The sequence below is a fragment of the Conger conger genome, chromosome 7 (assembly GCF_963514075.1).
Source record: "Conger conger chromosome 7, fConCon1.1, whole genome shotgun sequence".
NCBI classification, from domain to species: domain Eukaryota; kingdom Metazoa; phylum Chordata; class Actinopteri; order Anguilliformes; family Congridae; genus Conger; species Conger conger.
The window spans coordinates 51,284,685-51,311,802 of record NC_083766.1 but is presented as its reverse complement, the minus strand read 5'-3'; the positions used below and the strand labels follow the sequence as shown (position 1 = coordinate 51,311,802).

The following is a 27,118-nucleotide window of genomic DNA, read 5'->3' as shown; positions in this document are numbered from 1 at the left end:
CCCAATACTTTTGCATTTAACTGTATATACACAGTACTGTGAGTGGCGGCATGGATGGTGCAGTGGGTGGCACCGCCGCCTCACAGCAAGGAGGTCCTGGGTTCAGATCCCCGTCGGCCGGGGCCTCTCTGTGTGGAGTTTGCATGTTCTCCCCGTGTCTGCGTGGGTTTCCTCCGGGTACTCCAGTTTCCTCCCACAGTCCAAAGATGTGCAGGTTAGGCTGATTGGAGAATCTAAATTGCCCGTAGGTATGAGTGTGTGAGTGAATGGTGTATGTGCCCTGCGATGGACTGGCGACCTGTCCAGGGTGTATTCCTGCCTTTCGCCCAATGTATGCTGGGATAGGCTCCAGCCCCCCTGCGACCCTGTTCAGGATAAGCGGGTTGAATGACTTCTGCAAAGTACTGTGTGTGTGTATATATATATGAAAATATATTGGAAGGGAATCAGTCATTATTTATTTTATCGATATTTGACCCAGGTCTTATAGATAGATACCGTTACATAACCATATGTGCTGAGAAATCAAATACCGAATTGTATTTCTATAGCAGGTAAATACATATCTAGCCGAAAAAGACCTTTGAACTACCTTCGTCCTACTCACTACAGATCTTATCCTGACAGTGAGTGACATCATATCCTGTAATGTTCTTTGTAAGTCACGTGATAACTTCATAGTTGTCCCTTTAGTCGTCCCACGAAAAACCAGAGTCCTGCGCATGCTAGTGACGTACCTGGTGGCTGCAAGTTTCCGCACTGTGCACGAATTCTGGAAGAGAAAAGGGAATACCGTAGCCTAGGTGAGTTTCTTTTCCGCCTATTTGCGTTACCATATCAATTTCCACTGTTTTTGTGGGGTTATGGTTTCAAACAGCATATATTTTTAAAAGGTATCCCTTTCTTCGCTTGCTAAAGCTGTAAGTAACCGTTGTCACGAACAGTTATACAACTAGCTAGCCATACGTGAAGTTAAACAAGTAATATCTTGCTAAGTTACTACTGCTTGTCAACTACCTAGCCGTAGATCATTCGTGTTTTCCCGGCATAGCATAACTAACGAACTAGTTGATTAACCAGCTGTTACGCACTGCTCTTCGCCGTTGACATTTAGCCGTTTGTAATTATTCCATTCATACTGTTGCTAGCCAGCCATTGTATTTTCAGACTCAGACATAGCTGTCGCTAGTGCTCCTGTTCAGGTGTTGGTTAGCTATACTATCAATATGGACAGCTAGTTCGTAAACTAGTTCATGCCTGTAAAGAAAAATGAAGCTGGATAAGAACATTACATTTTCGTTTCATTTAATCAGGTTCCTTTGCCTTACCGCAGATAACGTTTGATTTACGGTTCATACGGCGAGATAGAACTTTAGAATGCCATTATGTAACCGAATACTTCTTACTAATCGATTTGAACCGATTTGAATTTCAACGATTATGCAACTTACCCAATTGTTAAGAAGAATGTGTATTTCAAACATTATTCGGTTCGATCTACAATAAGACAATAATTAACAGACGTAAGAACACGTGGCAGAGCATATCAACTCGCTTAACCTTTACCTTTCACTTCCAATTTATTTTCCCAATCTTGAGTTCAGGTCTAAAAGGTGTCATGAAAATGATAATCCATTATGTTGTATATGGAAACATTTTTGTTTAAAGCCGGACATACTTTATATTTACCTTGTAGATTTGTACATTTCTCTTTATTGGAAACTCATATTGAGAAAGAATAGTAGGCTGTTGTTAGTAGAACCGGAATTTTCGCAATGCCATTTAAACTAGGTGCAAATAGATTACATCACGACAGGGAAAGAAAATGACCATTTGCATTGTTAATAGATCTTAAATTGGGGCAACAACTGAGCCATTGTCAACGAGACCTAACTTGGCATTCGTTTGCCATGCTAACCGTAAAGAAACAACCTATGGTAACAACTCCGCTTTCGTCGTAGATTCACATCTCTGACATGCCTGTTCTGAGCAACAAATTCGCTTACTAGGCAAGTGCAACTGGCTGCTCGTAAATTAGTTGTGAGAGGTTGCGTGTTTCCCGTGGGCTTCCTTCCTCTTCAGATTTCGTGTCATTTTTAGGTTCAGCTGCATCATGTTTTTAATTTCCTGCTACTCTTTAACATTTATTTTTGTTACCAAGGAACTCGAGTAGATAACTGCTATTCCACTTACTCGTGTTGACTCGTGTGAATCTTGACTGCAATACAGGAGACCTGACATTTGAATTGCTTCATTACGTACGATGAAGTAATTCGTGTGTGAAAGGGGTTGTTTTTTCCCCTAATACTAGCTAAATACAACCTTTGACAGCTGGTTCAATTGTATCTAGCCCTAATGATTTTTGTGTCTTCACACGCAATTTTCCAAAATTATTCATTTATAGCAACTGTTGTATCAAAGATAGTATACAAAAAGTTAGATTTGATTTAATATAGCAGATCCTTTTAACCAAAGCAGCTGTCATACACGATTGTGAAATATAAGGACGTATGTTTATTAAATGCCAGCCTGTGCTTGTGAAAGGTGGTATGACGTGGTTCCTCAGTGTAGATCCCTGGGTTGAAGTATATGACAGTGTTTTCCTGTGCTGCGCATGCGGTAACATTATTTGTTTCACCTAAGATCTGCTCCACTAATGAAGTGGAAAATAATTGGTCATATTGTCCCAGGGCAGATGCATCGTGTAAAGGGAGAAGTTGCAGTACCACCCCGTGTTGACTTGAAACAAACAGTCTAATTTGTGGTCATTTTATCAGAGTGGTGTTAAGTAAAGAAAGATTGCGCCTCCTGTTGAACGTCCTGGTGGTTTTTAACTTGGCAGCGTGTGTTTTTGCTATCAGGATGTGTGCTTGTTGTATTCCCGCGGGCAGCGACTAGGGGGGAAAAACAGAGTGTCCCTGAGGACACGGGGAATTCACTGCCCCAGGGCCTTGGCGTGTGTTTGGAGTCCACCGCCTTGGCAGGTGAGTGTAGGTGCAGACTGTTAGCCGGGCTAAGTTTGGTCTCCTGTCCTCAAGAGATTGGGTCCTAAATTACCCTGAGGGGAAAAAGCTGGGGGAAAGGGTTTGCAGCTGGTGGAGACCACGCCAAGGGCATTCTTCTGCCGGGCACGAGCCCAAACTGAGCTCAGAGCAGCGTGTTTTCTCTGGAGCATTGTTGGGTCTTTGCTAAATGAAGATATGTTTCTGTGATTGGGGAAAGGCCAAAGCATGACCCAGCAAAATGGTTTTCTCTGAGTGTGTTATTTTGCTCATTCGAAATCCGCAAAGGAGTGTACATTTCTAAGATGTTATGTAACTTGTAGATGTCTAAAGGGATTGAAAATTTTGCTTGTGGGTTTCTTTTTATCGGTTAAGTGTGTATTTTGGCAATGGTCCATTTCAGATAGATTTTTGATGACTAATAGTTTGTCCGTATGCTGCCCGTGAATTTGAAGTTGACGACAGTGACTCAGCAGTTTTGGTTATACATTGTGGCGCACACTTGTGGTTGTCAGTATTTTGCAACTACAGTATGAGGACTTCCTGACTTTTTTTTTTTTTTTTTTACACTCCACCATGTTGCCATAAACCACACGGTCCTGACTCTGCCACATGACTGTTCCTTTAAAGCCGCAGTCGGAATCCAGGGCTGGTCTAGAAGGGATTAAACGGTTCTCTGCGATACTGGTGAGTAGAATTTTGTACTTCCGGTTCCAGTCTTTCAATGTATTGCTGGTCGTTATGTTGCATTGTCAGTACAGACGTTTTTCATTTTAGACGATATGATATGTGTGCCATTAACCGAAGCAATCGCTGGAAGTACCAAAGTCCCCTTACGGATGAGAATTCAAATTTTTGTTGCCTAAAAAATGTAAATGAATGCTTCAGGTATGAAATTGTCATTGTCTTACTGGAGTCTTTATCATGTTGAATAAAATTTATAAAATTTAAATGCTTGCTTAGCATTTTTCCCCTTTTCCTGTGAATTTCCGCGAATTCCTGTTAGGAGAGCATCCCTAAAGTACTTCTAAAAAGTTGTGTGCATTTTAACCAAAGTAAGAGTGAGACTCAGCAGTTCAGCAGTTTTCAGTAAACTCGGACTGTTCTATCTGACATTGTACAGTTTGCAGTAGCCTGTAGTCATGTGGCTGTGTGTGTGTGCGGAACGTTTGCCTTTGTGTACCATGGCACAACTGTAGTTACTGTGCAAAAATCATGAAAAATCATCCAAAATAAATATTTGTTATTCATGTAGTCAGCACTATTGTGCTAGCCTATATTTATCATTAGGCCTACTATTTATTGCCCATGGCGGCACGGATGGTGCAGTGGGTAGCACTGCCGCCTCACAGCAAGGAGGTCCTGAATCCCGGTTGACCAGGGCCTCTCTGTGTGGTGTCTGCATGTTCTCCCTGTGTTTGCGTGGGTTTCCTCTGGGCACTCCGGTTTCCTCCCACAGTCCAAAGACATGCAGGTTAGGCTGATTGGAGAGTCTAAATTGCCCGTAGGTGTGAGTGTGTGAGTGAATGGTGTGTGTGCCCTGCGATGGACTGGCGACCTGTCCAGGGTGTATTCCTTCTTTTCGCCCAATGTATGCTGGGATAGGCTCCAGCCCCCCTGTGACCCTGCTCAGGATAAGCGGGTTAGGATAATGAATGTATTTATTGGCCTGACTTGTAATTGCTTTCCTGTTATTCAGAACTGATTACTGATCATATCAGTGTTTGCTGTAGCTAGGAGTCTCTTAGGGAGAGTAATCTTTGGCCACAGCATTGTGAGGGAGTGGGAGGGTTTGCATCATTCCTGCCCAGTCACACTGTACTCTGCCGTCTGTCTGCTCCAGATGTGGTGCCAGTGCAGTCCAGCTGTGCAGTCACTGTTGGGGAAATGGAAGCAGTGCAGTCCAGCTGTGCAGTTCCTGCTGGGTACAGCTGCAGCAGCCTGCAGCGTTACCCTAGGTTACGGAACATGCAGGCTCATCTGAGCCCTGCTGAACTCAGGGAGGGTGTGCTGACACCAGAGCTACTCCCTATGAAGAATAGACTTTAGCTAAACTGGCATTAGGACTGGAGGCTTGATCAGATTTCTGTTTGCCCCCTTCTGTTCAAGTAGGGGATTGCATCTACATTCATTTGGCAGTTTTGTGGTACTGTAGTTCAGTATCAATATGACTTAATAGAGGAACTTTGTGCCAATCATTACTGGAATCAATTTGAGAAATAATAGATTATAATAAATGCATTTTTTAATGAAAAGGAGAACAGTTGCAGGACAGGAGCAGTTTACATGAGCAGTGATTTCAGTGAATGAAAACTGTGGAACTGCAGCGCGTTGAGTCGTTGACATGCCGTTGAATACAATCATTTGTTGGGACTTCACAATCGAAACCAAGTGCTTTGCCTTTGTCATGCAAAACAGGCCCTCTCAGAGAACACTCTGGAAGGTGTGTCCGTGTCAGATGACCAGGCCTGTCTCAAATGCTTGTGTGAAGTATCAAATGTCTGTTTCTTTACCAGTGAAATTCAAAAACACTCCTGTGGACCTCTGAGAATTTCCAAACAAACATTGTCCTTGGTCAGGCTGTGTTAGTAAAGTTTTGCTGTCAGTATGTGTAGAATTGGATTCAGAAGAGAATAATTCTACAAAGATTTGACAAACCAAATCAACCGTCTACATTTCACTGTAGGTGAGTCGACCACACTGCACTAAATAAATGAATGCAAGTTGTAATGTTGAGTCATGCAAAAAAAAAAAAAAAAGCACAATCTTTATCTGTAAAAAGTTTGGGGCATTTATCTTTGGACAGGGCATTGTTTTAATTGGCAGCAAAGCAAGTGGACCTTTTTTTTTTTTTTTTTTTTTACAAGTCCTGCAGCATCAAGACTCTTACTCTTTCCACACCGGATGTCCAGGGAAGCCTGTTCCCCAGCTCTTTGTAAAACTCGAAGCTAACGCTATAAAATGCCTGCACTGTTCTACAGAGTATTAAAAAAAATCCCCTCTCAATGCCGTGACCGGGCTCACTTAGCCGGGCTGAACTTCTACGACCGTGAGATATTTGGAATTCTTGCTCCTGGCATTGGCTCTGGTCCTCGGTTCACATCCCGAGCGTGTGGTGCTCTCTCCGTCAGTCTGTGCGTGGAACAGCAAGCGGTTCAGCCGCAGAACCTGGAACCCGGGGGGGCACAACGCGTTGCTGGAACATTCCGGGAACAGAATCACTGCGTAGTTTTGCGTAAAGAACATTTGGATGGCAGCTGTTGAGGTGGGAATGCCGTTGAGTCAAATCTGGACTGGATTAACCGAATGCAGGCACAGGGCAGGAAGCAAACCATCCATGTAGTTTAAGGGCTGGTGGTTTGTTGGCTTGACCGAAGGTATGAAAGAAGGCAGGAATTTGATGTTTTTGATGAAGTTGCCTACTGAGTACTGCAGAGTAGATGAGACCTCCAGCGAAAGACTACTGCTTTTTTTGTTTCAAATGTAATTCCAAAGTCCATTATAAAACATGTGTTTGTCCTTCTCTTCTGCATTTATAAAAGCTTGCATTTATATATTTGAATTAAGCATCAATGGTTATTTATGAAAAGTTTTGGGTTTCCAGTGATCTCCAGGGAACAGTGGGCACCCCTCATTAAAGCCGCGACCCTCATGGGAGCAGTAACACTGTTTTAATTGAGCCCCTCGGCCATGCTACTCCTGTGCAAGTGTAGCGGCGCCCATGCCAGGTTGTCCCACGGCACTTCAAAATGGCCGTTTCGTGCAAAGCTGAGCAACTGTGGGAGCGAAAACGTGGACTTTTTGAAAAGCTGTAAATGATTGTGTGTGCTTCCTCTGACGGGTCGGCGTCTCCGTGTTTCCAGTTCAGGGCCGAGTGACACGATGGCAGAACCCGAGGTGGAGACCCAGACCCTGGACCCCGGAGCGGAGGAGGAGTCCCTCTTCACCGCGCTCGACCTCATCCTCTTCTCCTTCATCGTGGGCCTGGTCGTCTACTGGTTTCTGTCCCGCCAGAAGAAGGAGCAGATCCCCGAGTTCAAGAAGCTCACCACAGCGTGAGTACAGCCGGGCAGGGCCTTTCTGAGTGCTGTAGGCTAGAGACGCCATGGCAACATTACATTACATTAATGGCATTTGTCAGACGCTCTTATCCAGAGTGATGTACAGTTGATTAGACTAAGCAGGAGACAATCCTCCCCTGGAGCAATGCAGGGTTAAGGGCCTTGCTCAAGGGCCCAACGGCTGTGCGGATCTAATTGTGGCCTTTCTCAAGGGCCCACCGACCTTGCGGGTCCCAGTCATGTACTTTAACCACTACGCTACGGGCAACACTATCAATCAATGCGTCTGTCAGCTCGCTTATGCTTCCAGAGAATATTACGCAATGTTTATGATTATCATGACTGCTCCGAGTGACCAGGACTTCACCATTGAATCGACTTGGGTTAAAAAATAAATTATATAGTACTTCAGTCATGGCTTGGGTTGCATCTGTCAGAGATAAAATAGTATGTTTTGATCAACTAAGGACCATGCCAGTCATTGTTTTTCAGCAAAGCTGCATTTACATTAAATATGAATACCATGCAATATGCATATGAAGGCTGGAAACGTTGGCCCCAGAAACAAAACAATCTGAAATAGAATATATTTTTTGTAGTTGTTGTGGGTAATTGCCATAATAATAACCATGTTTTTGGCAGTGTGTACTGGATGTAGTTAGTGAGAGGACACTACTCTGTTCTGTTTTCTAAAAGTTAGTGAGCATATACTGCGTTTCTCAATGAAAATGTACTTGTGTCTGAATCATTTAACATAGCCTAGCGTTCACCAGGGCCGGACGTTTCTATGGTTTCATGGGCATTTCTTTCATGATTCACATTGTTTTCTTGAGGTCAGGTCACGTTTCTCTCAGTGTGGAACAAATGAGTGGCTTAAAGAAATGTACGTGCAATTTCCTGCCTTTCGCCACAAAAACCGGGAAGTTCAGAGGAGCAAATGGGCGACATACGCATCGCACGGCGATTGGTGACGGGGATGGTGAAGTTCTATGAACTGTGTCTCAATGAGAGAGAATTGGCAGCATGCTGCGTACGTTGTTGAAACCACGTAGCGGTTTGTCTCGGCAGCGGCTTCAACATTTCGTTGCGCTGATCTCATGTGACGGGGTTTGAGGGAACAGACGTGTTCAGGCTGTTTAAACTCCGCTGTTGCTCTGGAAGAAATGGGACTGATGCTGTTCGGCTTGTGTGAACAGTGGTTACCTGCAGAGAAGAGGCTGTCGAGGGAAAAGCTTTACTGCACTGAGAATGTTTGCTGTCTCTGTAAAGTCAGCACTTGGAAGCTGTAGTGTACCTGTAGTGATTGTTACAGAAGCATTTTAAGAACATTAGAATGTCGGTGTTCAGTTGAGAACATTAGAATGTCGGTGTTCAGTTGAGAACATTAGGATGTCGGTGTTCAGTTGAGAACATTAGAATGTCGGTGTTCAGTTGAGAACATTAGAATGTCGGTGTTCAGTTGAGAACATTAGAATGTCGGTGTTCAGTTGAGAACATTAGAATGTTCAGTTAAGAATGTTAGATTGCACCATTAAGTACGTTGGGATGTTCAGTTAAGAATGTTAGAATGCTCAGTTAAGAACGTTCTAGTTGCATATTTGTGATCTCACACTTAAAAGGGCTAAGGAAAATGATCTGTAAACTTTACATTTTATTCAGAAGGAGGAAAAGCAGGGACCGTTTCTGTTCTAGATGCGATTATAGTACATTATTCCGGGGATTTGAATGGTGTGCTTTCCATTCAGGAGGCTCATGAAATTTAGGGCAGGAGTTGGGTGTGACCAGTGTTGGGTTAAGGGCAGTTTTTTGTTTGTTGTATGTTGATGAGTGTCCATCATAATATCTGGTTTGTTTCAGGAACATGCTTAATGGTGTGAATAATACATACAATATGTCCACTGTTGCCATTGTGGTGAAGTGTTGTAACAAAACATCAGTTGTATCCAATCATGAGCTCGCATCTGTTGCATTTTGGGAGGGAATTATTACATTTTTACATTTTCTAGAGGCTTGCTGTTGATGGCTATACACTTGGCTTGTATTGAATTTATTTGTTTGCTTATTTATGAATTTATTGTTAAGTGTCACGGAAGTTGCCATGGTGACGGTCAGGAAACGGGCTGACTGAGTGACCTTTGTTTCCGCCGGGAGCCTCTCTCACGGGCGACGTGCTCAGCGCAGTCATTGTGTCCGTTCAGATCGTCCTGCGTTCGTCTGTCAGCCATCTTACCTAGGGGGGTGCCTGCAACCCCCCCCCCCCCCCATCCACCCCTCTCCTCCCAACCCCCTCCCCTGCAAGCAATGGGCCCTTAAATGCGTTTTAATTGTCGGAAAGCTCAAACCGCGAGCAACCCCCCCCCCCCCCCCCATTTTTTTTATTCCATTCTGAATGGAAACAGTGTTTCGAGGAACTGGACCCTTGATTAATGGCCAGACTATTTTTTTCTTTCTCTCTCCCCCCCCCCCCCCCCCCCCCTTCTTACTGTGAGATCCAGGTCTCCTGTCTGTACGCAACAACAACAAAAAAAAACCGCAAAGCCTCTAAAAATCCCCCAAAAAAAGGGACAAGAGGAAACGGCCTGCAAGTGAAGCTACGAGGGAAAAATTCCAGGAAGAGATTTTCAGCGAGAGCAGGAAAGGATAACTACCTTCAGACCGACTGGAGTTTCCTTAAGCCTGCCTTGTGCGGAGCCGGAGGAGCGTATCCAGGCTGTCTGAGCCGCGCCAAGCCCTTGTTCCCGTGTCCCTGGCACATTTTAACATTCCTTTGGTGTGTGTGTGAAAAGAGAGAGGGGGCGAGCGAGCGCTTTCTCTTCAGACAAAAAAGGTGCAAAGCCGGGGCTGAGAGAAGAGCGTCTTTCTCTCTCTCCCTCTGTTCCTCCCGTCTTTTTGCAGAAGCCATGTCGAATTTCCCTCGGAGTGACACCGAAAGGGGAAGCTAGCCGTGTCACAAATGGGAGCCTTTTATGATAGATCTGGTTTCCATAGCGATACCCTTTCTTTGCTGAAGGGGGGGGGGGTGTTTCGAATGTGCCTCGCTCGCCCGGCTCAACTTCCCTTTAAAGGGGGGGGTGGGGGGGGGGCATGCCGAAAAACAATGCGGTTATGATGATAAACACTGTTCCCACGGTAACTCAGTTGCGGTCAACACATTGTGTTTTTTATCCCCAAAGAGTTGAGGGCAGAATGGCAAAGGGGGGGGGGGTTTGTGTGTGTGCGTGTGTGTGTGTATGTGTGTGTGTGTCTGCTGCACGGATTCTTGGGAAACGTCATTACCAAAGCCTGGCTTCTCTCCCTGTGCTTCCTCTGCTGTTGCCAGATGTTAGAAATGCTCTCGAGCAGTTGGGACGGCACGAGAGGCAGTTAACCAGGCAGCGCGACCACAGGCAGTAGCCTGCTACAGGCTGGAAGATGGCGAACTCAGCCTGCTAGGGACCGGGGGACCGAGGGCAGCAGCGCGATAGGGTCTGGAGCACTGCGAACAGAGCCTGCTCCGGGCTGGAGGAGGACGAAGAGTCGCCTAGGGGCTGGAAGTCCATAAACGGACTGGAGGACGGGGAACAGCAGTGTGCTAAGGGCTGGAAGACCGCAAACAGTAGTCAACTAGGGTCTGGGAGACAGGGAACCGAGCCTGCTGCAGGCTTGAGGGCAGCCAGCGGCAGCCTGCTAGGGGCTGGAGGATGATGGAACGGCAGGCGACCGTGAATAGCAGTGTGTGAAACGATGGTCACCTGTGTGCTTTTGTTTTGACTCCTGGGGTGGGTGGGGAGGGTGGTTGGTGGCACGTGGGTGGGGGCGGGAGCGGGGGGGGGGGTTACAGCACCGGACTGAAATTATGGATGTGGAGCACAGGGGAACAGGCGGGTATTTAAATATTTCTGCCGGTGATTGAGAGGGAGAGACGGCCTCTGCTTGCGCTCGGTCTCACGGACCTGGCACCGGACCGCACCGCCGGCCATGGGCTGCGTGTACTCCTCGCCCAAGGAGGACCCGGTGGCCACCGACAGGTTAGTGCGCCGTCGCCACGGTGATCGCGGAACCGCTGGGTAAACGGCAGGTTCGGCAGGTTGCAGTGTAGCGTCCTAACTGTCATTACCCGGGCGTTGGTAAGCATTCAGCTGCGGGTCCAATTAAGGGGGCGTTATAAGTTGCTTCTACAATTTATATAAGACAACTGTTTAGCTTGTGTAAATAGTTTAAGCTTCCTTCCTTCCTTCCATTATCTTAACCCGCTAATCCTGAACAGGGTCGCAGGGGGGGCTGGAGCCTATCCCAGCATACAAATAGTTTAAGCTAATATGTAAAATAAAGTCGGTTTCAGGTGAGACCAGGGAGGCGGTGGGTTGGATGGCTGTTGTTAGAGTCCGAGCTTTCGTAGCTGATTGGTCAGTCTGGTGCTTGATGGACACGCATCCACTTCCTCCTACCATGTGGATTTATGTGTACAGCTCAGGTTTGTGACTAGCTGTGTGTTTGTTCATTGGATGTCTCATATGTTTCCTCTCAACTTAATCGCTAGCCCAGGTCGTTGGTGCCAGTCATATACATCTTATTTTGGTCACTTGGGTGAATAGTATTAAATAGTATTTGCTGTAGAAAGGCGATTTTCAGGCCTCATGGAATTAGTACTTGTTTTAATTTTTAAGCTAAAATTCCTCAACCTGTAATCCTCCACTTATTTCCTTAAATATCTCTGGTTGGTGGAAAGTTTGAAGAATTTATTGATAGTATTTCCACATATAACATAAACAGTGGTGGCATTTTTTAAAATATCCTTTGACTGGTGTTTTTTGTTCTGTGTTTCTTAAATGAATGTGAAGCAAAGTGACTTAAAATAGCCAGCAAAACAAATAAGGGTAAATCTTAAAATGTTGGTCCTATACTGTGCGGAATGGTTCACAACATTAATTGTATTCTTTGTTGACATACTACACGGTTTTAGCCAAGTAAATAAGTGCTTTTTTGTGATCATCTAGCTGACCTGTGCCTCCTCATGTTGCCCCATTGTGAAAATATTTCAGTGTGAGTAAAGTGTATGTAGATTTGTAGATGGTGCTGTATTGAATGTTAAAACTAATTTCGTTTTTTCTGGTGCTTAGCTGTCAGGGCAGAAATCTGATATAGTCAGAATCTGCCAAAATCTGCCTTCCGAGTGATGTACTCATCCACCTTTCCTTTTGATATCATGATGAGTTGATGTATCGTTTACAGTTTTGCTTCTCAAACAGTCATCACATAGTGCTCATAACAATGTAATTGCAATTCGAATGATGGTCTTTGCTTATTGAATTGACGTATTGGTAGAATATGAAACAATATAATTAAAATGAATGTGTATGCATGCATAGCACACACGCCGTGCCTTGCAAGAGTGTTCAACCTTTTCCAATGATGTCCCATTTGAAATGAATGAGCTGTGAACCTCTGTTTATTCAAACGTTTGAATGTTCAAAACTGCCCGCAGTAACGGTTGGAAACAGGGAAACATAATTTCAAAATGCAACAAAAAACTTCCACTGTTTAATAGAAGCTTTTGGCTGCAGCTACAGCAAAGTTTCTGGAATGTTCTACCAACCTTTATACTGCCCCCTCTTTCTCTTCTATTTTTTTTTTCTTAATGGCAAATTTGCTCAAGCATTGTGAAGGTGGTTCATTTTTGAGCCATTCAGCCAACAGTGTGCTTGTAATACCCTATTCACCGAGTTGTGCTTGGGTTAGAGATGAATTGACGAGAGTAAATTGCTTGGAGGGGGATGCTGAAATGAAGGAACTTTTTACTTGGTGCCACATTAGGTCACACTGACACAGCCAACATTTCACACAATCGCAGAGCTTTCTTTGGTCTTTATACCCGTGACGGAAAATCCCTTCCTTCTCTACTATACTCTTAAGACCTTTTGGACCTGAAAGGTTGAGAGGTGCATCTGTGAATTGCCAATCAAGCTCAGTAATAATTGGTCAGTAATAATTACTAATAATTTGTTTCCCAGAAATTCCCGTCTGTGCAGTACAGCATTGGTGAAGTTTTCTCTTAAATCCCAAACTTAATTGGGGTAGAAAACAGTTTGCCATTTTAGCTTATCTGCAGAATATTGCAGTGAGCACTGATCTGAAAACTAAATGTCTAATTTGGTAGTAATTTCTCACAATTGTAACATATAGCATAAAAAACTGTTCAGTTGTTCAGAGGGAGAATTTCTGTTTATTTTTGTTTGTTTTGCCTGGCAAGGAAATTCAATTGATAATTTGTCCAGTATATGTCGAAAAATGAGCCTTTTAGTATTAATTAATGCTTTAATAGTGTTATATTGCTGTTTAGGAGATCTGCTTTACTGGCTCTGACCTTGCATAGCCTGTGTGTAGACGGCCTGTGATATTCAATATTTTTTAATAAAATGCTCACGGACCAGTTCGCGTTTCTCAGGGCGCCGTTGTAATGCTGTGCTTGGCCTTGTGTTCTGGCCGAGACCAAACCGCAGATCAAAATATGGTATCCATGGAAACCAGCTCTGGCTATTGAATGACAAGTCATAGGTCACTGACGTTTTCCATATTTGAATTTCTTTTTTGTTTTATTTGAACTTGACCAGCTGCATTTGTGCTGTAACAACAAAGACGAGATTCTGCCATAAATATGGTTATGCGATTACTTAAAAGGGCCCAACTTTTTTTGATGTTTGTTTTTATGTAGATTGAAAACTGAAACCATAACGGAACGAAAGAACACAAAAAGGATTTGGATGTCTTTGTTCTGTGTTTATAGACAGTGTTGTCTTCTTGTAAATCATGCTGGCTATTGTTTTATATGTTCCGAAAAGTTGGTCCTAATTCCCTTATGTCGGTTTTAGGGTGTTTTAAAACTTTTATCTGGAAGATAATCTGAGAGTTTCTCGCCTATGCCCTGCTCTCAAATTCCACAAACCTGGTTGGAAATGTGATGTAGTAATCAAATTTGTTTTGCTCTGGTATTCATCTATAGGAGAATCACGTGTGTAACACTGAGGAAAAACTTTATAATAGTACTGCTCCATAAATCTTCCTCCCACTGTTTTTAAAAGCCACTGTAGACAAAGTTGGAAAGAAAATGATGTTCATGTGGCTTCCTCCTCTAAGGCAAAGCTTCACAGTTTCTATAGCCGCAGGATGGCCTGCTCTATGCAGATAAGCTTAGTTTATCGTGCTTTTGCACGTCCCGCACCGCTTCTGTGACTACAGACTACTACTTTTCATCTGCCATGTGCGTGACCATGCTAGATGGTGGCTTTATTTGTATTTTTTTTTTTTAAGATTTATTCCGATTCTTCTGTTATTTTTTTTGGTTCATATTTTGCCTTGTCCATTTAATCCGGTCACCTTTGCTTTATGTTTTATCTTTTTTTTTTTTTTTTCCAGAGCCCCCCCAGTGAGAGAAACAAGTTTTATCGAAAAAATGAAGAAAACGGTGAGTATCCTATTTCTCCCTTTGTTTACTTCTCACAAACTCTCAAGTTTACTTTTTTATAGCTCCATTTTCTTTTACGTCCTTGGTCTTGCGGGCGGCAGATTACATTCGTATTTCCGTCTGTCGTCTCCTGTGTACTAAAGCAAGGAGACCGTTTAAGCCGAGCGTAAACCAACTTGTGTGTTCTCCTTTGATGCGTTCAGCAAGGCTACAATGTTTTAAATAAAAACAAAAAAAAATCGTTGTGGTGCCGGTTGGTAACCCGAGTCTGGCGTCTCCTCTCCAGAACAGAAACGTTGTGGTGTTCTACGGCTCTCAAACGGGGACGGCCGAGGAGTTCTCCAACCGGCTGGCCAAAGACGCCCAGCGCTACGGCATGAGGGGCATGTCGGCCGACCCGGAGGAGTACGACATGGTAACCGCCTGGCCTTCGGCCGCCATTTTGTTTTTCCGCAGACGGAGGAGCGCCGTTTTGCACGCCTCCCTGTCTCAAGGCAGTTGAGGGTTACGCTGGCACTTTGTGTGGATTTTTATATTGGGTGGTGATGTTTTCAGAGAGTGTCGAACATGAGAACACAGCTAGGCTGTCAACTTTAAGGCTCTTGCTGCCTGTAGGTTTCAGCACTGTCTGACTTACCAAACATACCGAATATGTTGTTTAAAGCTCACTTCATCAATGGAAACATTCAACTCGACTGTTTTCCTGGGTAACTTCTGAGCAGTTACTGTGCGGCCCTAATGCAGACTTAAGTGATTCAAGATGGTTTTGTCGCGGACCGGACTGTTCGCTGACTGTTCCCCCCCCCCTGCCTCCTCAGTCCGAGCTCTCGCGTCTGTCGGAGATCGACAACTCCTTGGCGGTGTTCTGCATGGCCACCTACGGAGAGGGCGACCCCACGGACAACGCCCAGGACTTCTACGACTGGCTGCAGGAAACCGACTCCGAGCTGGAGGGGGTCAATTTCACCGTGAGTACCCGACCCCGTTCCGTCAACACCCCCGCCCCCCCCCCCCCCCCGCTCATTCGCAAATTGTGCAAACGAAAAATAAACGCGACTCGGAAGCCTCGCAAGACAGCGGACGAGGCGTCTGCAGTCAGGCTGTACGAGGGCCATCCGGCGCTGCCCGTTAGCAGAGCATCCTGATTGGTGGAGAGTGCTGGGATTGCGTCCTGATTGGTTGAGAGTGCTGGGATTGCGTCCCGATTGGTGGAGAGCGCGGGCGGAGACCTGCCCTGGACCCGTTTCCCATGCCAAACCCTGGATTGATTGAGCGCTGCTTTGACTCCTCGCTCCCCGAGTGGAAACATCTGGCCCTGCCGAACATAGCTCGGGGGTCCGCCTGCTCCAGAGATCTGGAGACTCCGGATCAGACATCGGAATCCAGCTGCAGTTTTATCCCAGCCGCACGTGCAGCGTCGCAGAAATTCCTGCCCGATGCGGGAGGGCTATTCAGCCACGGGAATTGTGGGTAACTGCTGGGATCTCGTGTCGTGTAGTTGCCCATGGTATGGACCCTCTCAAGTTGCATGACGAAGTAACACCCAAAACAGTTTGGGGGTTCTTGCCCTGTTCTCTTCGGCTTTTTGGCTTTGTTTTTCAGGCAAGAACAAGTCAAGTAAATTTTATGTACCAGGGGCAGTGCACATTAATCAACATTTTCAGTTTCCGCATCAAAGTAAATGTGCCAGAGTTAGCTAATGAGCTCATTTTCATCTGTAGTCCCTAACCAGTCTTTGGACTTTATACCTGAGGAAAGCAGTCAATTCCTCCTTTGCGTTCCGTATACATAATAATATTTGAGTTTTCCCCTCCCTTCTATAGGTGTTTGCATTGGGGAATAAGACATACGAACACTACAACGCCATGGGTAAATACGTGGACAAGAGGCTGGTGGAGCTGGGCGCCACGCGGATCTTTGACCTGGGCATGGGTGACGATGACGGCAAGTGAGTGCTGGCCTGGAGGGCAGGAATGTGTGGGGCACGTCATGCACAGGGTCTGCCTGCTGGGCTTTAGCTCCGGACCTGGGTCAAAGACTTCACTTAAATTGCTTTAACGTATTTATTAAGCTTTATTTATACAGGGTAGGTATGCTCTTTTGCGGCAACTTGATAAACGGCAGTAACATTCTTACATTTTTTAGATTAAATTGTAACGATAGAAGCTGTCGAGCTGTCGAGGAAACGACTTCGGAGAAACATTGATGATCGGCAGTGTTTGGATCGAATGTATAATTTTCTTTTAACAATTAAACATTTTTGTTCCTCACATGTTTAATGATCAGGGGTCTACTATTTAAATTGTGTATTTGAGCCCAGTCTGGCTGGCATTAGCCCATGATGCTGCCCGCAAACCACAGACACAACCTGACAGACACCAAGCATTTGTCCGCTGTCAACCCCACATTGTTATTATGTGCTTGTGGTTTCAGTTCATCTCCACAGCAATTGCAAGAAATTGTAAGCTGTAAGAATAAGGAGTGAAGTGCGGTAGGGACATGGATATTTGAGAAACAGTGGATGTGTTCGCACGCACAAGCGTGCGTGCAGTTATTTCAAATGACCTCTCCTCTGGAATGACATGAACCTGGCTCCATTGGCATCACCGACCTGGCTCTGTTCCATGTCAATTCAGTCAGCTCAGATTATGAAAGAGCAGCCTGTAGCCTAGTGGCTAAGGTGCTTGACAGAAGGTTGGTGGTTCAAGCCTTGGTGTAGCCAGCAGCAAGGCCTTGTAGGCCCTAAACCCTACATTGTTTCAGGGAGGATTGTCGCCTACTTAATCAACTAAGAGGCTTTGGATAAAAATGTCAACTAAATAACTGTAATGTAATGAACTGAAGTTGAAGAAAATCTTGAAGAAAAATACTTTATGGACTTTCTCAGTGCTCTCATAAATTGTATTTCTTAAATTGACTGAATTTAAACAGAATTTACTCAACACAGGGACCGGAGTTGTTGACCCTTATCTTGAATGTTCAGTTACCCATATTGTTATCAAAGAAAGGCGTAGTTTGCCAGGTGTAAGATGTCCTCTGAGTCAGGATTTGTGAATGTAACCGCCGCTGCTGTGCACCCTCAGCTTGGAGGAGGACTTTGTGTCGTGGAGGGAGCAGTTCTGGCCGGCGGTCTGCGAGCATTTCGGAGTGGAGGCCACGGGAGAGGAGTCCAGGTACACCACTGCAGCCTGGATCTGGGTCACGTCACGATTCGAAACTCTTCAACCCCTAAAGCCCAGTCTCCACCAAACAGCCGAGACGAGACCAGTTTTAGAACGTGTTTAGAAGAAAGTTTTTGTCGGCTCTCAGCGGCTGGCGTTTTGAAAAACTGAGCATGTCAAGTCTTAAGCCCGGAGAACAATTAGTGATTTACCGTTAGTTAACTCGGTTCATCATGGAAACAGTCATTTGTTTACTTGGCACTTTGATGTGGCCTGCGTAGTCCATACTTGTGGACGTTTTGAGATTTAAACACAGACGCTCCATAATTTCTCTAGCCTTGTCTTGTCTGGTCTCAGCTGTTGGGTGAAGACTGGTGGGCTTTAGCCACCAATCAAACCTCTGCATTTTATGTCCGTCTCCGCCCCGATATTCAGAACTCATTCCTTCACTCTGTAATGTGCTGTCATGCATGTTTTGTTGAGTGACTTGCGGCATCTACCGCGTTTCAAATGGTTGTATGTCACATGGTTGTAAGGTCTGAAGATAATGACATGATGAAGGCGCACGACATTTTGTTTTATTGTGGATATGAAAGGCCAACCTCCGCTAATGTTTGTTATAAGAATGATCTTGTTTGATGTGTTAAAACTGCTGTCCATATAGCATTAAACGCTCACTGTCCTCTTTCAGCATCCGCCAGTACGAGCTCGTGGTTCATACCGACATCAACATGAACAAGGTTTATACTGGCGAACTGGGCCGTCTGAACAGCTTCGAGACCCAGAAACCGTAAGTTCACCCTGCCGCCAATTTGACTGGCTTTATCAATTGTGCGTCACCACAGGGCATCTAGCCAAGTATCTGCCGAAGTCGTGCAAGTCGCGTCGGCCATTTTGGCTCCCACTGTGTGGTCTTGTTCTCATGCGAGGCCCTTGCGTGTCTGCATCATGTATCGAATACAGTGCCAGAGAGAGGGAAATGCTCTTGGCAATGCCGTTGTCCTTGAGCAATTTATTGATGTGAAAGCTGTCCTCATTCTTATCTGAAGTTGTTTGAACCGGCCTTGCCTAGAACTGTGTCAGGGCTGTCCAGATATTGACTTTACACGCTGCTGTCTGTTGCGCTGTAGACGTGGAGAGAGTCCTCCTTCCTGGAGCATATCCGCTATGATGGTGGTTTTTATTCAAGGATGAAGCCATTTTCATCAATGTAGAGTCTTCCCTGCCTGCTTTTTTAAGTGAACTTGCTTCGAATCAATTACAGACCTGTTTGATGGTTGTGGTTGCCTATGTAAAGGAACACATGGTCTTTCCATTTAAAAAGTGCGTTTTGTGGCATTAATTGGGACACTCATTAGAACACACTGTCCTACAAATACAAACAGTCTGTTCTATGGCTAGTTGAGAGGGGCCGGAAAGCATTGAGGTTTTTGAACTGGGGAGGAACAAAAGGGTTGTTTTACCGTCCAGGGTTTTATGAATGAATCTGCATGCAGGTGTCCACACTCCCATTCTGCTGATGTCTAGCCGTTGCCATGGACACGTTGTAGGCCTGTATAATTACCTAGCAATGGCCTCTTCCTGTGGGTTCAGTATGGAAGTACAATGCGTTGAAATGAGATCTCAAAATGCTGCCTACCTCTGTGCTCAACTTCAGGCCAGAAAACACAAAACAATCACACAAATGTGGCTGCCATGTAGAGGCAACCTTCACAAAACATTCCGCTAACATTGTGAGAACATTTAGTGTTTTTCGGCTGCTTAATGTGGACTTATTAAAATGAATCTTCTGACCGTCTGACTCGTGTCATTTTCTTTGTTGATATAGGCCTTTCGATCCAAAGAACCCCTTCCTGGCTCCAGTCACAGCAAACCGCAAACTGAACAAGGGCGGCAGTCGGCACCTTATGCACGTCGAGCTGGACATCTCCAGCTCCAAGATCAGGTACCAGCATCTCAAAGCCCAGTCTGCGCATTCACATACTCATCACCTTCATTCACTGAGGAGACTCTCTTAGCCAGACGGGCCTACAGAAATACATTACATCAGCTATTTAGCTGAAGCTACTAACAGTTGATCGGGCTAAGCAGGGGCCCAATTCCCCCCGGAGCAATGTGGGGTAAAGGGCTTTGCTCAGTGCCCCAACTGCTGATCTGATCCTGGCTACACTGGGGCTTGAAACACCAATGTTCCAGGTCCCAGTCAAGCATCTTAGCCACTAGGCTATAGGCTGCCCCAGAAATAGTCCATGAAATGCATGGTTCGACTCCAATGTGCACAAATGATCATGTACATACAGAAATTTGAAAGTATGTCGACAGACAGACGCTTCTATCGTTACAATTTAATATACGTTTTATCATTCATCAATGCACACTATTGCCATAGTGTAAAAGAATGAACTTGAGTCTATAGTAAAAGTGATATGGCATAAATTAGAAAGTGCACCAATTTCTAAATTTTGGATAATGCTGGGTTGGAGGCAAGCTTGGGTGGCGTTTGAAGGGGTAGGATTTCAGTCTGCATTGAAAGACTTGAATGTCTGGATCCCCCCGCACCTCAGTCAGTCGAGCAGATAAGCACAGACTGCAGTATACGGGCGCCCCGCATTCCTTCCTGCTCATTCCACTTTCACCCTGACACAAGATGGCCGCTCCAACCCGAAACGGAAGCCGGGTGTCCTTAAACGGTTTCCGCCCTTCGCAGATACGACTCGGGAGATCACGTGGCCGTCTACCCGATAAACGACACCTCGATCGTGAACAAGATTGGAGAGCTCCTCGCCGTGGACCTTGACGCCGTAATCTCCCTCAACAACCTTGACGGTATGTCCTCAGGAATGCATTTGGGTTGTTGGTTAATGGTGAGTGCTGCATCCTGTGAAAGTGGATTTTAAGCTTTTGAAGTCTGAAGTCTTGGTTTTTAAAACCTAGCAATTATTTCACGGTCATTAGGAAAGCACTCCAAAGCTTTGAAGTGTCGCTTCTTATCAACAATGGAGAGTACAGGGAAATGACGCAACGTGACAGAACTAGGATTGTGTCAGGGCAGAAAAGTGATTGGTATCTCTGCTAGACAGCAGGAAGCTAGGCCATTTGAGGCCCACACACATAGTTTTCCTGTTTTTGAGTTTTCATATAATCTTGGATCAAGTGAAAACATTTTGGTCGCAGTATGAATATTTTCAAGTCTGTTTGTAAAATGATTTCCCATGTGACGTTGTATGTTTTTGCATAATTATCAGATGCCGTTGCTAAATGTTAACACAGAGACCTGACCATTGAGCTCTGTGGCACTCTGGGGGCAAGGTTAGAGACTTCTCAAAAAAAGACATGTGAAAGTTTTGTGGGCGTTTTGGATACGAAATCCTGGAAGAGAAAGCTGATGTGTGCAGGCCTTTAAATGACAGCAGTACTCCAGTAAGGTTGGACTGAACCATTTCCTGAAGTCCTGAAGGTGGGAAATGCAGCTCTGTTGCCTTGATGTGATTTCATATATGACTTGGGTACATATTCTCGCCCCCCCCCCTCAGAGGAGTCCAATAAGAAGCACCCGTTCCCCTGCCCCACCACCTATCGCACGGCCTTGACGCACTACCTGGACGTCACCAACCCGCCACGCACCAACGTGCTGTACGAGCTGGCGCAGTACGCCACGGACCCCAAAGAGCAGGAGAACATGCGCAAGATGGCCTCATCGTCCCCCGAGGGCAAGGTGCGTCCCCGACCTACTCGCGTATATAATGTTGTAGTTCCGGTTGATTTCCAGATTTTTATCATTAGTTTGCATTCTTGAGCTGAATGGGAAGCAGTGGGCAGGTTTTTTTCAGCCGTGTTATAAATCAGCTGGATTTCCCACAGGCTATGCGTAGTTATTTTTTTGACTCATTTGTTAGTGAGGCTGTACATAACCCGCTGGTCTCTCCCCCCCCCAGGCGCTGTACCACAGCTGGGTGTTGGACTCCCGCAGGAACATCTTGGCCATTCTGGAGGACATGCAGTCTCTGCGGCCCCCCATAGACCACCTGTGTGAGCTCCTGCCCCGGCTGCAGGCCCGCTACTACTCCATCGCCTCCTCTTCCAAGGTGAGGGCCACTCACTCACACACACACACACACACACTCTCACACACTCTCACTCACTCATTCACTCACTCACACGCATACACACACACTGTACACAAACACACACGCACGCACGCGCACACACACACACACGCCCACACACATGCCCATGCATACACACACACTGTACACAAACACATGCACAGGTATAGGCACACACACACACACACACACACTTTCACATTCTCAAAAGACTCATTGAACACATTTTGTGTAAGCTGTATGAAACTTCATCTGACACCATTTTCTTATTTCTTCATTTCCTGTTCCTGAAAACATTCTCATTTACAATTCTCACATCGTGTAGATTTAAGTGACCATTTTAACCTTGCTCAGTTGCAGCCTAGGCTGAGGTAAAATGCATTTGACCAGGGACCCTGAGGTGAAACGAGTTTAACTTTAAAAAAAAAAAAAGGGCACTTTTAAAGTTTTTAGTAAGACCTCTGCAGTTCCCGTAACGTAACCGCCGGGCCCTTGGCAGGTGCACCCCAACACCCTCCACATCTGCGCCGTGGTGGTGGAGTACGAGACCAAGACCGGGCGGCTCAACCGGGGCGTGGCCACCAACTGGCTGAAGAACAAAGTGGTGACCGACAACGGTCACAAGTCCACGGTCCCCATGTACGTCAGGAAGTCCCAGTTCCGGCTGCCCTTCAAGGCCAGCAACCCGGTGATCATGATCGGGCCTGGGACCGGCATCGCCCCCTTCATGGGCTTCATCCAGGAGCGAAGCTGGCTGAAGGAGCAAGGTGACCGCGCCAGAGACTTTCTCGGATACTAAACACGACCGCTTTCATTTAACGTTGCTGTGTCCCAAACATTATGGTGCCCTGAAATGTGTATTAACGCTGCTGTAATTTCTACGTGGTGAAACCAAAATGTATGAAAATGCCCTTCGATAATATCGGAGTGTGCGCTTGTTAATTGTGTGATTCCTAATCTAAAATTGTGGCAAATCTGACGCAAATCGAGACATAATGGGTCTTTGTCCCAAACATTATGGAGGGCGCTATAATTATATAACCGTGCCGTACATTTATTGCGTAATGCTGCTGTTTTCTTTGACATTAATGCCCCTCTCTTCTTTCAGTCAGTCTGCATTTATGTGTGAACACTAAGGCCTAATTATCCAACTGCACTGCTTAAAAAAAGTGAACTGCTAAAACTGGTTAAACAAGAGATCATGATCATCATGGCTGGATTAAATGGGGGCCAGACCTTTGTATTTACTCCATGTGAGAAGCGCATTTCGGGCGGCAGCTGTGCACTCTTGACCCGGCGCGTGTCGTGGTCTGCGTTGCAGGCAAGGAGGTGGGCGAGACGGTGCTGTATTACGGCTGCCGTCACAGGGCCGAGGACTTCCTGTACCAGGAGGAGCTGGAGGAGTTTGAGAGGGCCGGGGTGCTCACCCAGCTGAACGTGGCGTACTCCCGAGACCAGGAGCAGAAGGTACCGCGTCCTGAGCCTCTCAGCCCGCTGCTTCACTCGCCCGGCACACGCCTTTCCACATTCCTCAGGGGCCGCCCCGATTAGTTGACTGGTGGTTTCGCAACCAACCCCCCCCCCCCCCCCCCCCCGACCCCCACTTTGTTCCTTTGGAATGAACTTTGTTCATTTTTCTTTTTCTGTAGACTTTTTTCTTTTGATTTTTTATTTAACATGATGTCTTTTAACGTAATAGTAACGTAAATGCAGGGAGAATACACATATAGATGATGTAAATACATTATATATACATCTGCAGATCCATAACAGTTTTAACATGATTATTTTGTTGAATCTCTGATTAATATTAATATACTGCCCGATTCTATTTGATAGTCCTGCAGAGCTTGGTTTTTTTATTTTCTAATTTGCTGTTTTAATTCCTTAGGTCTACGTGCAGCACCTCCTTAAGAAGAACAAGGAGCATTTGTGGAAACTGATTCACTCTGAAAACGCGCACATCTACGTCTGTGGGTAAGCGTTGGCTCGGGCCTGCCGTTGGCTTGGTATGCAGGTGACTCACTCAAAATGGCGGCTCATTCCAGCGGTGATTCCCAGCTTATTGAATCTGCAGTCAGGCATAGCACGCCTTTGTTGAGCCATGACATGGATACTATACTCTGCAGCAGTTAACCGCCAAGCTTAACACGGTTCTACCCTGTGTTCTTTCTAGAATGTTCTTGCTATGTCGATGTCGATTGATAGAGACCCACTGAAATTTGGTCTATAGTATTTAGTGTGCTCATGCATTAGCCTCTGGTCGTAATTGACCAGCTGCGTCAGTCTAATTTGTGGCTGGGGACAATGTGGTTACTCATCTGGTCTCCATTACTGGGCTTGTCACGTTCGCGTGTAAACATCTATGCATTTCCTTTGCCTGAAAGCTCTTAGTCTTGTGGTTTAAAGAGAAGATGCGAAGGAACCTCTGAAGGCAAAAATGCCAGTGCCAAACCGGAAATGTTTTGGCGAGTTCCGGGTGGGGGCGCTCTGTTCTCACGCCGCCCGCCTTGTGGTTCTGTTTCCAGGGACGCCCGCAACATGGCGCGTGACGTCCAGACGGTGTTCTACGAGATCGGGGAGGAGCTGGGCGGACTGACGCGCCCCCAGGCCATCGACTACGTCAAGAAGCTGATGACCAAGGGCCGGTACTCGCAGGACGTGTGGAGCTAAAGACCCTTACGCTGACCCGCTCACACAAAATGGGTTCTAGCCCCCACCCTCACCACCCCAACTCACCCCTTTTCCCCTGGGGTTTTCCTGGGAGGCTTGGAGGGGCCTCATTCACATACATCTTCAGTTATTGCTGCTGGTCGTTTTTTTACAATGGCCGCACCATCAATGCAAGGACAAACAAAAAAATCTTTCCCATGTTCAGAACATTTGATTTTACCACCCAGGATGCTTTGTTATCAATTGCTGTCGCCTTTTTCGGATGGAAGCTGTGGATACCAGTGACTCATATCTGCCAGTTTAGCAGTTAACATACTTACCTTACTCTGAGGGGTTTCTGTCTGGAAGGAGAAAGCAGTCATGAAGTGTCTCTATTGTAACTTCTCATAGTAAGCTGTAGAAATGGAAGGAGAACCAAATGTATGCTCAGAGACCGAAAACCACGATGTCTGAGATGGGTCAGAGGAAGAGTTGAGTTTGGCAGTTAATGTGGGCGCGCAGGAATACGTTTAAATAATGTTTGTAAAACAAACTGGTGTATGAAAGCGCAAAACATTCGGGTAATGTGTGTCCTTCATTACCTGTTAAACCAGTGTAATGTAAGATTTTAATGAGATTTTATCGAAGGGATGTAATCCCAGAAGGCATTTAGAAAGTTTTGCTGTGATGCATTACCTTGTACACTTATAAAAATAATTCCTTACAATATAGGTAAGAAAAGGACGCATAATGTTAAATTGTCATAGTTAACCGTATACATATTTCAACATACATAAACTGTAAAGGCAGTTACTGTATTTTACCATTTACACTTTATTTTATGCATTAGATCATTGTAAATAATAAGAGAGCGAAGTACTGTGCAAAACTAATCCAGTCATCTACCTTAAATCATTTTCAAACATAATGTCTACATCAGTCATGTTTGTCACTGCGCTGTTGATACTTGTGCTTTGGTTGTGTCGGTAACGGATGAGTCCTGTCCGTGTCCACCATCTTTCCTTTTTTATATGTGAAGAAGCATCTCTGTAGAGAGTCTGTTAGCAGTGTACTGTACTATGGAAATGGGGTTTTGAGTCTATTCTTCAAATTAGCTTGGTAGACAAAATTGCAATTTGTAACCTTTTTTTTTAAAGCCAAGATATATATATATATATATTAAAATTTACACATGAAATTGACATTTAAATCAAATCCAACCATTTTGTGTCCTCTAGCTCTGAATTCTGCTACATACGTTCAGTGTTACGTCATTCCCCTTTTTTGAGGGGTGTGAAATGCTTGTATGTGGAGGAAAAAATCTGCACGTGGCTTGATTTAATTGTTCATTTGCTATTAAGACTTGTTCCTTCTATAATGCAAAAAATATTTTTTTTTTCTTTTGGTTGGTGGGGTTTATAATTCTGGCAAGCAGATGTTTTTGTTTTTGTTTTTTTCCCTGTTATAAGGTGTTGTGGATAATTTGTTCATTTCTTTTCAGACTCAGATATTTCGTCTGGATTTTCCTGGTCATGTCTCCTACGCTCCTATGTATGCTTGTAAAATAACAAATTTTTCTGGTGTTGTAATGCTGTAGACTTGCGGCATATCTTGTAGCTCTTGTCATGCTGACTGTTGGAATTCTAAAACAAATGAGTACATTTCATTAACCAGTTGTTGATTCCCAGATGAAATGGAATCATGTGAAAGTCATATTATTATTTTTTTAAGTACTAGCTAAATCTGGACTGATCAATGCTGAATATGTAAGTCAAGGTGGTCAAAATGAACTTGGAGCATCTCAGTTTTTTTGTTTTGTTTATTTGTTTAGTTTTTTGGTTTGTCCAGAACAGCACAGGTCTGTCTGGTTTCCCCTCACATAGGCCTTACTCAGCTTATGGACATTTTTCTGGAAAGTTCAGGACTTTTAATTCCTGAGAAGTATGACTAGGCACCACAATGACAGATGGAAGTTTCACGGTGATCATTCTCATTTTGCCAAACGGTTCTGTAGTCACATAGTGTAATTGGCAATCTAAACTAGTGCCTTGTTATTCTGGTATGCCTTCTCAGTGCTTCTGGGTTCTGTTGGACTGCATTAGAAACTATTGGTACTATTGGTGTCCTGTGTTACATTTTGTCAGCTTGATTCTGTTTTATATGCAATAAGTGTTTTCCTTTGTACAAAGAAAATTCTAATAACTTCTAGGCATGCATTTTTAAACAAATAAAAATTGAAATCAACTTTACTTGCTGCTTGTTTTCATTGGAAGTTCTTTGTAGAGAGCGAATGGCTTTACTTGTTAACCATTGTCCAGTAAAAATGTTACTTCACTGGCTACCTGTTACAGCATGTCAAATTTAAAACCTTGGTGCTACCCAACAGGGCAGTGAACATCCGCACAACCGTACCTCCGAACTGTACCTCCAAACAATCTTCAAACCATCTTCAAACCCTACACCCTAGAGAATCTAAGTCTCTGTCCCACAACCGTGACTGGCTCACCACTGGTTGCATGATGCATGATCACTACCCCCGCCCCCCCATCACAAAGGCCAGGCGTACCTGCCCCATAGTGGTGGAACAATGTTGTGGCTAGGACCGCATAGGCCTTGACCATCATCTGATGCAGGCTGAAGACCTAACTCTTCAGACTGAATTTTGGCTCTCCTCCCATCCCCAGCCATTGCTATT

The 27,118-nt window shown here is 45.0% G+C and overlaps 1 protein-coding gene across 3 annotated transcripts; it reads left to right on the top strand.

Annotated features, from left to right (window-relative positions):
- The first annotated feature begins 697 nt into the window (after positions 1–697).
- On the top strand, positions 698–26,667 carry LOC133133097 (NADPH--cytochrome P450 reductase-like). Of its 3 annotated transcripts, XM_061249082.1 has the most exons (17): positions 728–803; positions 3,633–3,689; positions 6,866–7,057; positions 14,456–14,504; positions 14,791–14,919; positions 15,323–15,472; positions 16,328–16,452; positions 17,588–17,677; positions 18,357–18,455; positions 19,494–19,610; positions 20,373–20,491; positions 21,199–21,380; positions 21,601–21,750; positions 22,271–22,538; positions 23,093–23,238; positions 23,663–23,748; positions 24,300–26,667. In XM_061249082.1, exons 3-17 carry the CDS (start codon positions 6,885–6,887, stop codon positions 24,442–24,444), a joined length of 2,028 nt encoding a protein of 675 aa, XP_061105066.1. In that variant the 5' UTR covers positions 728–803; positions 3,633–3,689; positions 6,866–6,884; the 3' UTR covers positions 24,445–26,667. The 3 variants fall into 3 exon arrangements, with proteins under 3 accessions (XP_061105065.1, XP_061105066.1, XP_061105068.1); XM_061249081.1 differs by lacking the exon at positions 3,633–3,689 and having other exon boundaries at positions 698–803; XM_061249084.1 differs by lacking the exons at positions 728–803; positions 3,633–3,689 and adding an exon at positions 815–920.
- Positions 26,668–27,118: the final 451 nt, after the last annotated feature.